At 47.0% G+C, this 12,482-nt stretch overlaps 4 protein-coding genes across 4 annotated transcripts; 1 reads left to right on the top strand and 3 right to left on the bottom strand.

Moving 5' to 3' along the window:
* Positions 1–1,675: 1,675 nt before the first annotated feature.
* Positions 1,676–3,310, bottom strand: HD556DRAFT_1473181 (drug/metabolite transporter superfamily; the record flags this gene model as incomplete). The annotated part of the gene is made up of 10 exons (XM_041308484.1): positions 1,676–2,046; positions 2,080–2,112; positions 2,167–2,260; positions 2,312–2,402; positions 2,458–2,495; positions 2,555–2,672; positions 2,732–2,883; positions 2,938–3,015; positions 3,065–3,096; positions 3,215–3,310. The coding sequence occupies 10 exons, from the start codon at positions 3,308–3,310 to the stop codon at positions 1,894–1,896; spliced, it is 885 nt and encodes a 294-aa protein (XP_041160972.1). The 3' UTR covers positions 1,676–1,893.
* Positions 3,311–4,511: 1,201 nt separating this feature from the next.
* HD556DRAFT_1235749 (putative heat shock cognate protein) lies at positions 4,512–4,904 on the bottom strand (the record flags this gene model as incomplete). The annotated part of the gene is made up of 1 exon (XM_041297772.1): positions 4,512–4,904. One exon carries the CDS (start codon positions 4,902–4,904, stop codon positions 4,512–4,514), a length of 393 nt encoding a protein of 130 aa, XP_041160973.1.
* Positions 4,905–6,022: 1,118 nt separating this feature from the next.
* Positions 6,023–7,736, bottom strand: HD556DRAFT_1442353 (uncharacterized protein; the record flags this gene model as incomplete). The annotated part of the gene is made up of 4 exons (XM_041306449.1): positions 6,023–6,934; positions 6,978–7,060; positions 7,120–7,214; positions 7,273–7,736. The coding sequence occupies 4 exons, from the start codon at positions 7,734–7,736 to the stop codon at positions 6,023–6,025; spliced, it is 1,554 nt and encodes a 517-aa protein (XP_041160974.1).
* A 1,807-nt stretch (positions 7,737–9,543) lies between these two features.
* Positions 9,544–12,399, top strand: HD556DRAFT_1431731 (uncharacterized protein; the record flags this gene model as incomplete). The annotated part of the gene is given in 13 exon segments (XM_041305042.1): positions 9,544–9,628; positions 9,753–9,880; positions 9,931–10,160; positions 10,224–10,260; positions 10,312–10,394; positions 10,414–10,509; positions 10,559–10,580; positions 10,653–10,932; positions 10,985–11,157; positions 11,356–11,581; positions 11,633–11,812; positions 11,861–12,121; positions 12,245–12,399. The coding sequence occupies 13 exon segments, from the start codon at positions 9,544–9,546 to the stop codon at positions 12,397–12,399; spliced, it is 1,956 nt and encodes a 651-aa protein (XP_041160975.1).
* Between the last annotated feature and the right edge of the window lie 83 nt (positions 12,400–12,482).

A 12,482-nucleotide genomic window follows, 5' to 3' on the forward strand; every position in this document is an offset into this window, starting at 1 on the left:
AACTTCGGCATCCTGCGAGCTAGGAGCATGGTGCACACATGTCCTACCAAGGTGCGGTTAAGTCTCTCCGCGACACCATTTTGCTGTAGTGAGTCATGTACGGTTAACTCATGCACAGTACCCTGACCCTTCAGATGTGCATCAAAATCAGTGCTCAGGTACTCTCCTCCACGGTCAGAACGCAAGGTCTTAATGTGGGCTCCATGTTGTGTGGTAAGTCTCACTTCATATCACTTGTATGCATCCAGAGCCTCACTCTTGTGCTTTAGAAACATCACAGTGGTCTCCCGTGAGAAATCGTCTGTGAAGGACATATAGTACAGCAATCCGGCCAAGCTATTCGTCTGCGTGGGGCCCCAGAGATCTGTATGGATGGTATCACCGCAAGTGTCATCTCTGCATCTTGACTCTTTGGGAAATGGATGACGGGCTGACTTGGACTTCACGCATGCTTCGCAGAACTCTTCGTTGGAGCCTCCTTGAAGGTCTACTCTAGTGATAAAGCCCTTTTCCACGGCATATTTGGCTGCAGACTGCGACATGTGCCCTAGTGCCTTGTGTAACTGGTACAGGGTAAGTTTGGTCTTTGCAACGTGTGCATAGTGCCTTTGCTGACTGATGACAGTGTATTATCTAACTCCTCGATCTCTTCCTCGCTAGGCGTCGTCCCATCTTCCATTTCGGCTAGACCACTCTCGGGGTCCACTACGAATGGAGCAGGTTTTCTAGCACGGCCGTCCACATAACGCATCATACCTCACACTCCAATTGTGGTCAAGGTACGTTCTTTGTACGTGATCCAATTCGATCCGTCCTCAGCTAATTTTGGGACATTGAACAGTGCAGAGTTGGAGTTGGGGAGCGTTGTGTCCATCGTAGCTGCACCAGGGCTCATAACCTATAGTGAGTGAAGACGAGCGCACGCGGGGAGTTCAAGCTAGAAGAGAATGTATTATCTCAGTCTCGGTAAAAAGGACTCTTGTACATCGGTAGCTACCTAGAAGAGAATGTATTATCTCAGTCTCAGTCAAAAGGACTGAGATGTTTCTACAATGCAAATGTTCTTTTAACATACGGTAAAACTCGGAGAGAAAACATATCATTCTGAAACATACACGGACTGGAGCCTCGGCCGACATCATTGTGCGCTCGTACCCATTCCTTCATGTCCCAACATATTCGGACGTTCGGCTTCCAACAGAGAAGTCAGGCTGAATGTCCAGTGCTGGGTCCAAAGCAATGCAGGCCATGACAGGTGAATTAAGTGTGGAATTGTAATTTGGGTGGTATGAGAGGAAGGAATAGTTTTAGAGAGATTGTCTTTTAGGTATTAGGTAGAGAAAAGAAAAGAAAGAGCTCGAAAGGACTTTAGGTCTACGAGCAATATGGGAGAACGGAAACAAGAGGCGCACACGGCGCTTTCCGCTCGCCCGAAGACTATACTCTAATTCTCTGTTCGTGCCTCACTACGTAATAGAGAGGCAAACTTTTCATTCAACGTCCCACTCGCTTAATTATCGTGCTCTCCCTGCCACAGCGGCATTGTGGCGGTATTAGGCTTGGGATAGTATAATCAATATGCAATAATTGACTGACATGCCAGGTCTGTAAAGCGGGGTAGATTCTGTAGTTGAGTGTAGTTTCCCATTCTGTCCACTAACAGTGAACTTAAATGAACCATGTAAGGATGACTTCCCACCACAACGTAAAGAGTGGACATAATAACAGTCATTGAATGTACAAGTGGTGGAGTATTTTTGGAAAGTGCAAGACTCAGAAGTATCAATATATCCAACTTCCCGGAGTAGGCAGGGCCCCACACTTCTGTGTTGCAGCATTGTCAGTGGCACTGTCTTGGTGAGGTTTCTGCTTTTTTCATCTGGTGAGTGAAATCTACATCAGCACAGAAGTTTGGCAACAACAAGCACAGTAACCACTCATGACAACATAGAAAGCAGAGGACATGATGATGGCGGCGCCAAGAACCGACAGTAAAGATGGTGTAACTCCAAAGAACAGGTGTTCAAGCACCACGATGAAAACCACCTAAGCATACATTCCAGTAATACCACGCGACACAGTTTCTCTTTGTAGTCCCATCGTCAAAAGGGCCTAAAATCATAGTAAACTACTGATAGGCACATGTAGAATTACTGATGTACGCACCTGCGCCGCATAGCCGAAGACACTGACCATGAGCAAAAGAAGTATCCACGTCCATGACATAGGATATACAACGGGAATATCAAAAACAACCATCCTGTTACAAATGATGAATTGTCACATAAAATGCAGATATGCATTGACACACCCCAACGATGATATAATTGTGCACCATAATGAAAAGTATGACATTATATGCATCGGGTGAGCGTGCTTCCCAATTGCGCGTATCAAGGTATCTATTAAAACCATCAAAGCGGCCATTGCCATCAGAAGGCCAATGACAATACGTACATGCTCCAGTATTTCCAAGTACGCTGACCATACAGGCCCTGCCGAAAATAGATAAATTGTAGGTTGAGCGGGACAGAGTACGCGTAATGGTACCCACACAACACCCACCAGCCTTTGCGCAGGGGCCACGTCTGAGAGTCCTTGAGGAACAGCATCCGGGGAGCCAAATAGGAAAGCGGGTCTGCCTATGAGAATAACACCGAGGAGACTGAAAACTAGGGATTTATCCCAAATAAGTAATCAAAAACTATAAAATCCAAATTGTAACTCTCACCTCCTGCGATAGCTTGCTTGACGGAGTAGCTCTCCTTCAAAAATACAGATCCAGCCACCGCTGCCGTAAGAGGTGTTAAAAAAACCAAGACTGTGGCATCTGCAACAGACAAGTACTGGAGTGACCAGTACATGCCAGATAGCCCCAAAAACCTGGGAAACAGATTGTTGATAAGTTTGAGGCCGCGTGAGTATATCAGCACCCACCCAGTGACACCATGGATGAAAAGCATCATTCGAACACCTTTAGGGCCAGCTATGGGATCAGGGATCCCCATAACAGTCCTTCATATCATCAATTTTAAATTGTCGCCTAGAAAAACAATCGACAAACATGTATATCTCGCAGCATATCAAGGTGATGCCCTGAGACAAATCAATACACATTCCAGTCGAGGATTGTGTGGCACACCATCCTAATCACGATAATCTGTTTACATTGGTTTCACTCCATATTCGATCACCAAAGATGGAGAAATCTCACCTGAAGTGCATGCACCGGAGGGTCCAAGCCGTTTAGTAGCTTCACCGAGATATCCATGGAAGCAAAGAAAAACTGGGAGTATATGATCAATAACATCCCAGCATTCCTAGCGGTGAAGCTGAGTGATTCGTTCACGATTGCTCCATCATCTTGATGTGTTTGCATCGAGCCATAGTTTTCTATGTCATCACGGTGAATGAGTGGAGACTTGGGCCTGCTCTTCTTCATCTTTGAGATGAGGGTTTGTGCAGAAGGTGTAAGGCGGCTACTTGAGTTCGAAGGGGAATGTGAGCAAAAGTGAGTTTTGAGGCAAGATAATAGGAAAACAATACGACGAGGACAAAACGTTGAAACGGACACGTTCCAGGAGGTTTCTCTGAGGTTCTTGGAGCGGGAACTGGGTATATTTCGCTGTAGATATCAAAATGTACATGAGTAGATATAGTCGCGAACCGTAAGGGTCCCGAGTCGGGTACGAATAGGCCAGTGTGAGCTTGACAGTGGACTAGAGCAAGCAAGGAAGGGAATACGAGAAACTAGTGGCGGTATAAACGATTTCAGTTTGGATGAAGTCACATCAGGAACCGTAAGGGTCCCGAGTTGGGTACAAATAGGCCAGTGTGAGCTTGACAGTGGACTAGAGCAAGCAAGGAAGGGAATACGAGAAACTAGTGGCGGTATAAACGATTTCAGTTTGGATGAAGTCACATCAGTAAAATCACACATTCCTTTATCTCACACCTGACCTTCCCAATAAGTCAGCCTTACTATGCTGAGCTATCACATGTATGGTTCAGTATTATTTGGCTAAGTTACGACAATAATGGTATTCAAAGTCAAAATATTAAGGTTCTGAAACGATTCTGAGACGCTCTGAAATGCTCTGAAACGTTCTGAAGGATGTTCTGAAAATCGCTTGAAAAGCTTATTTTAAACTCCGCTCAAAACACTTAGTGCTTCAAATCTCACAAGTCCCATGCAGGGTTAGGGTTAGACGTGCGCACATACAAAAAAAAGCATGTATTTCGTAGCTAGTAAACAATGGTAGATAACGAAGTACTGGTAGAGGGATGCATGTACCCTGACCCAACAGTGACACCGATAGCAACAGTCTCCTCATCCTTAGGGGGTATCATGATAATCGTGCCCTGGTCGAACCTTCCTCTCATCCATCTGCTCGATCTCCTCTGCAGACAAGCGGCCCTTGTCGTTGGTGGTTGTGATACGATTTGACTTGCTGGTAGTTTTGTCAGATGCGGAGACGTTCAGAAGGCAGTTTAGAAGAGTGCGGATGTGCTTACCCGTCGTTTGAAGAGAGTGAAAATGAAAAAAGAAACTCATTGACCATCTGCTCGATCTCCTCTGCAGACAAGCGGCCCTTGTCGTTGGTGATTGTGATGTGATTTGACTTACCGGTAGTTTTGTCAGATGCGGAGACGTTCAGGATACCGTTGGCGTCAATGTCGAAGGTGACCTCAATCTGAGGAACACCACGAGGTGCTGGGGGAATGCCAGACAGCTCAAACTTGCCGAGCAAGTTGTTGTCCTTCGTGCGCGCACGCTCACCCTCGTACACCTGGATCAAGACACCAGGTTGGTTGTCCGAGAATGTTGAGAATGTCTCAGACTTCTTGGTGGGGATGGTGGTGTGGTGCTTGGTGGGGATGGTTGCCAAGCATGACAAATTCATATTCTTCCCCGCTCTTGACTCTGATGATGCTGGTCATTCCCGGAAGTATGTTCAGGACAATACTTGCCCAGAGTGGCGGAATGGTATCCTAGCTGCTGATGGATCATTGATAACTCTTTGTGACAAGCCAGGTCTCTATGGTGAGACTTTTTATAGTAGGAAGTCTCAGTACTCCCTCAACTGCCAGGTATTTTATTTTATTTTATTTTACAGCCCTTTCTCTAATTTAAATTCTTTTAGGCAGTTGTTATGATCCATAATCTTGCTATAGCAGATTATGCTATTGGTCACACCGGCAGTGCACATAATGCATATGCATTCCAATCTACTCATATTTACCATCATCATGCAACACTTCTTGGAGATAACCATTGGATCTGGGCAGATAGTGCCTACCCATTAGAGCCATGGTGCATCCCCCCTTTCAAGAAGCCTGTCAATGGGGCCTTAACCAGTGACCAGAAGGCATTTAACACTGCCCTTTCCAGAGTATGTGTGTTATTTTATTTTTCCTTGTGTCCATTTATTTTTGGTGATTTAGGTTCGTGTCTGGGTAGAGCATGCATTTGCTGCTCTCAAAAATCGCTTTCAGTCTCTTCGAGAACTTCGACACCCGTTGCAGCATGACAGACACCTTGCGTATATTTCTTACTGGGTCCAGTGCTGCCTTATCCTTCACAACATGGTGATTCGGTTTGAAGAGCACCGTGGGATCAAGAGTACAACTGAAGAGTCAGCCCTCCAGGCCTATATGCCTGCAGTGGACACAGATCATGATGTAGATGAGTTGGGTCCTGGAGATACCTCATATCAAGGTACTTCTGGACACCAAGTTCATTCAAAGTTGATGGAATATTTGTTGAACTAACAAGACAAATGTATTGGCAACATATCTAAAACATAGGAGCAAGCATGTAACAACATATATGGACCCAGAAAGTATGTAATATATGTATGATGAGACATAGAACATATAACATGAATGGTATGCAAAACATGAGGTGCGAGAGCATGACAAACCACTGGTACAACAGAAGCGGACGATGACGATGATGATGATAATAAAGCCTACACTAATCAGCCACACCTCCCTTCAATTTGAGAAGCTCAATTTTGAGCTAAAGGGCAGCTTTGCACTCAGCGTGAACCTTGGCTTGAGCTTCGAGAACTTGAAGGTCAAGAGTCTTGGACTCTTGACAGCGCTGATGTACGACAATGGCCTCGCTGCGTTTGAGCTGCGCTTTCTCACGTTGGAAGTCGAGGTCACATTCCTGACGGAGAGCGTTGACCTTGGCGATCTTGTACTCAGAGGCGGCCGCCTTCACAGTGTAGATATAGGACATGTTATTGGTTAGCGTCTCGACTTTCCTGCAAATGCTCCCGACCTCTGACCCAATATTCTTCCCAAGGTGCGATTTTTTCGCACCGCTATCGTTGAGCATGGTCTGTAGGCGTGAGGAGGAAGACGGCGACGAAAGTCCCAAGGATGTAGAGCGTGTCGTCGTCTTCATGGACGACGATGCAACGGATGATGGCAGGTTCGGTGAGCGCATGGGTCCACGGCCCATCACACGATCGGCGTGGGTTTTGAATGTTCCGAGGGATGGGTGGTTGCGGGTGTGCGTGCGGGGTGGGGAGGGGGAGGAGAGCGGGTGTTTGTTGGAGAGGGACCGCTGGATCGTGAGTGCTTCTTCACGCTCTACTTCCCCCTGATCCTCCTGCATGGTGACATCTTGCTCATCATAGCCGAGCTCCTCGCCCATGGCGAAGTCGTCGAAGTTGGGAGGAGGGTTGGTGGGAGGATCATTGGCGGGAGGATTGTGGGCGGGAGGATTGTGGGCAGGAGGATTGTGGGCAGGAGGAGGGTTAGCGGGAGGAGGGTTGGCAGGAGGATGGTCTTCGAGAGGGTTGGCGGGAGGATGACCTTCGGCACTGTCAACATGCTCGTGCTCAACAGGAGCATCGTCACCGATGATCATCGGATCATCAGGATCGGGGGGGGGGGGGAGGCTTTTCCTTTTCCTTTGCTCCTTGGTTGCGTCAGGGCTTTAAAGTCCCCTGCGCGATCCGTACCAGGAGCGGAGGAGAAGGTTTTGGCAGCATATGCAGGGTTATCTCTCCAGATCTCATCGAGATCTTCGTACCACGGGAAGTCGCTTAAAACTTGCGCTACAACAAATTTAGTTTTACTTGATTATTATTTAAAAAAACATACCTAGTAAATTCACTGTGGCGCCAGGTTCCTCCGGATTGACTCCAGCGCCCATCTGCTTGAAGTGCGCACGATGGGTCTTATATTTGCCCTTGAGACTAAGTGTAGCATTTAGTGTATACATGGAAAGGGGGAGGAAACATATGAAAAACTTACTAAGTGAGGCGGTTGCCCACAGCCTGTGTGAACTTCGTCTGATCCTCAGCATACATCGACTGGTACATCTCGTCGTTCTTGAATATATGTTTGGCGATGACGGCGTGTATTTTGCCCTTGTCACTCCCAGAAGGAGGGCCATCATCAGAAGGGTGGGATTTCTTGCCTTCGTAGAATAATATGTGACGGTCGGCAGGATGGGTGCTGAGGTACGTCATGAGCGCAGACGTTCGATTGCAGTTTGGTGTCTCCCACCGGATCTTGCTGATACCACCGGTAGGAGTATCACTGGCAGCGCTGGCTGAGGTAGCAGCCGCCCCACGTCCCCTTGTACCACGAGTAGTCGCGCCCCTTCCCCTAGCACCGTGGGCAGGTTGCATATGGATGGATATTGGTGCACTAAGTCTTTGAAGAAGCGTCTTGAGTCGCTCTGAACGTCGTACTTGAGGGCATACAGGAGGCATGGTGTACGCATGGACCAAAGTTTGATTTCAGACTCCGACAGTAGTCTGCCGACGTTCCATAGAGTTCTGAAAGAATCTGTTACCGTTTCAGAACCTTAATATTTTGACTTTGAATACCATTAATCCTCAACACCGGCATTAAATCATGTACTAAATCATCTTATACTTCAGGTATTCTACAGTAGGTGGCTCGGCAACACGCGCCCTATGCGCTTTCGGCAAAGGTGCGCATTTCCCCATAGCGGGGTTCCCACACCCCTTGCGCTTGCTCACCTAGTGATGCGGAAGTCTGGTTCAGAACTTCAGTTCGAACCTGAACCTTCTGAACCGGACCGTCGGTCCGGTCCGATGTTCGACGTGCTATCAGGACCGAATGTGTCATTATGTTCGGTGTTCGGCTGATGCCTGAAAGTTCCAAACCCGTCCAAACCCGTCCAAACGTGTTCTAGCATCGTTCAACCATGTACCCAACACTTGCCCGCATGGCACGAGACTACCTGGCCATTCAAGGTTCTTCAACACCGTCAGAACGAGCCTTCTCAAGCGGTGGTATCATGGACCACAGTCGATGCAATCAACTCACACCCGATGTCTTCGAGGCCTTACAATTGTTGAAAAGTACTTATCGAAATGGGCATGTTCAGGCTGCAGCAGACGCAGCGGCTCATGTGGAACCTGTAGCTACTGTGACTGCTGATGATATTGATCTTAGTACTACAGATGCATAGTCTCCATGTAATGTATACAATTGACCTAGCCCTAACCTCGTGCTCGACATCTGAATGCGAACCGGACGTGAACCGGACGTCCTGAACACATTCGAGGATGTCCGGTCCAACGTTCAGCTCAGCAGCTGAACCAAATGTGCGGTCACATTCGGCGTTTGGAAAAATTTCTCTTGAACCGGACTGAACCGGACTTCCGCATCACTATGCTCACCGTCATTGTCAGTGCCCTCTCTCGTCCTCCTCACTGTCCCGGGGCCACCAATCTCGGCCTTCTGGATGCCATCATCAGCTTCTTCTTGCACTGCTGCCATCCTGCACTGCTGCCATCGCCATCCTCCGCTCCTCGGCCTCTCGGCCTCTCACATCTCCTCAGCCAGCAAATCCTCTGTTTTTCATCGTCAACGGCAGTATATTGAACATTTTTCGACCTGCTGCTGCCATTCTGCACTTTCAGCCTCTGTAGCATCTCCCTGGTTCCCCCAATATTGTACCCGCTGCTCTTCTGGGCTGTTATGGCGCTCAGATCTTCCAGGAAAGTCACAGGGCTCTCCAAGGCCATAATCTCACATGGATTCTGGTGCTCTACTCGAGCTTCCGAGGTACTCACAGCGGGGAAACAGCAACAGCGAAGGCAAGCAACTGATGCAAAGTGCCGATCACACATCCAGGGTGCGAGGCCTATGTCTAACTCTTACGTTCTCCTGAATTGTGTTTGTAGAACTGACCAGCGAAGATCGGGATCTTGTTGAGAGTATGTTGGATGATACCAACGTTGACATAGATGATATACCTTACAGCGCACCACCTGGTGAGGAGGGACATGACTTTAGCCACGAGGGCGGAGAGCACGAGGCTTTTGAAGGATTGGCTCAGCAGATGGCAGATCTCTCAGGATGGTACGTAGTTGTTCTTGTTATCCTACTAATTCATACTAAAGCAACATTGGTGTTGATAGCCGCTATGTGGATTCGCGCACTCATACTGATCGTCTAGAAGTTCAAAATGAACATTGGGGTGTTCAAATCGAATGTCTGGTCAGCGCGTACCTCGACTATCGCACCCAGGATGGTGGCGACAGTATGCCAAGCTTTCTGCCTTCAGATGAACCCACCCTCAATGGCGACTGCCTATCTCTCAAAAATATTGAACTAGTTGATATTTTTAGTAAGTTCGGGTCGCATTGTATGGCTCTATTGTTAACATTGTCCAGGTCGGAAGCACGCATCTTTGCAGCCTCGTCCATCTCACTGGTATCCGAATGAAACACTTATTCATCATGGTTACTTAGGCTGCTCCCCATTATTTCCTACTGTCGCCATCTCCATCTGCACACTCACAGCATATCGGCAGGTTCACCGAACTTGTCCCCGATTCAGCATTCAGGCACAATGCAAGGTGTTGTGTCATCTCCATAATGTAAGCTCTTGAGTCTGTCATAATCGTTTACTCATTTCAAACTCTTCTAGATTCCGTATCGATCATACTTAAATGCGCAATTTTCGGACGCTTACGACATTTATCTCGAAATCTTGCATCGCGTCGACGTCCTTATCAACCAAGCGCTTAACCGCGACTCGCTCAACTGGCGTCTCCTGAACTCCTGCCCGTGTTGCTTTTACAAGCTAGAAGATGAAGAAAACATGGCTCTGGAGTGGCTGGTGACTATGGACGGCAACAATAGCTTAAAACGATGGATGTCATCAACTGCCTGAAACGATTCACACATGTTTCGCTCTGACTACTGGCTTGATCGCTTGAGAGTTGATAAGTTTAAGGATGAAGTGCGAGGACACACCGTAAGTCTTCTCACTGCCACCCTATACAATGCTGCAACTCAACCTGACTAGCACCCGACTGTGGATACTGAAAACGGGCAAGACATCGAGCAAACTGAAACAGTGCCATCATCCTCATTTACTTGTGTCGACCGGTCCAGAACAATGCAAAAGGATGTTTTCAGTGTTTGATGAGTCAGGGATATTTATTGCTGCATGTCGACACCGGTTCATCCTTCTTGCTTGTGATATGGTTAAGAGTGGTGAACTGTAGGCTATTTTATCTTCCATTCAATTTGTATCTGCTAATCATTGTTAGTGCAAAATATCCATTGGCGGTTGTTGATTAACTGCTAACGGTATATGGCAAAAATGGAGGTTGTGCGTACAATATTGGTTGTGCATTTGCTAAGACGCTAGGGAACAGTACTTTGGGACCACATGCTTCCGCCCTCAATTTCCGGATGATGGTAGGAGTGTTTCACGGCCATGCACATAATCGAAGGTGCCAGATAGATTGGCATCCTATGTATATCAAAGGCACTGGACACATGGAGGGCGAAGGATGCGAACACATTTTTTCTTCATCAAATGAACTTGCACGAAGCACGCGGCACACTACAACTTTTCACCGACATCAATCGATCGAGCAACATTTTACATTTTGGGATGAGGATAAGTATACGGCATTAAGTACATTTTTATAAATATCTACTCGATGACCAAACATGACACCCTTGTCCAGGTGTTTTTATACGGAATCATTATCGGGAGGCGCTCGCAGATATCCAAAGCCTCACAGCAGAACTTTCGGTCATCTGGGAAACCCTCAATCTTACCGATGCTGACTTTATTCGGTTTCATGCGCAAGAACGTGAATATCTTGATGGGTTGAAACAAGCACCGGTCAAGGATCTTGTCAGCATCTGATATGTCAATGTACTTGACGAGCTTGCTGAGCGCCAGTGAGTTCCAATGTTTCGCACTAGTTAATTTATTTATTAAGTTTGACCGAGGTTGGAATGGAACCAAGCCCGAGAAGCTGCTAATCGTTCACTAGTTGAAATTCATGTCGGCAGCCTGAGTCATATGCACCTTGCTCTCAATCAAGCTCAGGTCCATGTCGATACGGCATATTCAAAACTTCAGAACACGGAACAGCTAGCTGGATATTTAGAGGTTCAACTTGGCATCGACAAACGCTGGGAAATCGGAGGTGAACATTATAATTGCTTTCGAGAAGAAGCTTTGCTTCTCAGGTGTCATTCAGCGCTTGATGAACTTGAGCGCCTGGTAGTCATGCGCCTGTTTGAACTGTCCAAACTTTCGTTATCAGGAACAGGTAAGCGAGTTGTCTTCGTTTTGTTTTGGGATTGAATTGTAGCTTGTTTAGGTTACAAGCTACATCAACATATTACCAAAGCCCTTCAACAACGTTCAGATGCTATTCGGAACACTATCAATTGTTACAGCACTCAGGCCACCGCTCTGGTCCCACCTAGGCCAAAACTAATGTGGAAGGATATTGTTGAATATAGCTTCCTTGGCGAATTTGACTTATTGCGTCACTCACGTACTGACATTTGAGACATTGAGTGGACCACACCCGCTCATCGGGAAGCTACAGTTAAATACTTCAAGCTCCAACGTGCTCGCGAAGAAATACAGCGTCTGAATATAGAAATCCATCGTCTGCGCACGGCAATACATGATGAAGAAACCAAGACCATTGCAACAATAGACCAACTCCTCATCACAAATTCCCTACTTGCCATGGAGTTGAGAAGGAGGTGGCAGGCACGCACCGCTGTCAATGCTGTCCATCTTTACCGACTAAGTCAAATCGAGTCACAGCCTGCATTTTCGGGCAGACGTGGTATTGGTGTCCGAGTTGCAAACCTGTCAGTGTCGCCAAATGGTCACCCAGAGGCAACAGTTTCATTGCCAAATGCTGGTCCATGTGGACTTTGTTTGTTCTTCTACTTCACTAATTGATGATTTTCAGGCGTTTCTGCAACTGGTATCGATGGAGAGCATGCTGAGAGACTTGACTTAACTGATATTATCTCTTTTGAATCAAACGGTGATGTTCTCGAGGAGGAGGATCAAGCGCAGATGACGGATGATTTCACTAGCTATCTACTCTCAGTCGGAGACTAGTATTTATTTACAGCGCTTATCCTCATGTTGTGAATAATCATATGTTTTATTAAATTAATCTACAAGGCGGTCCAGTGAGAATG

This window comes from Suillus plorans (assembly GCF_016647745.1).
Source record: "Suillus plorans strain S12 chromosome Unknown HD556scaffold_23, whole genome shotgun sequence".
In the NCBI taxonomy this organism is placed as follows: Eukaryota; Fungi; Basidiomycota; class Agaricomycetes; order Boletales; family Suillaceae; genus Suillus; species Suillus plorans.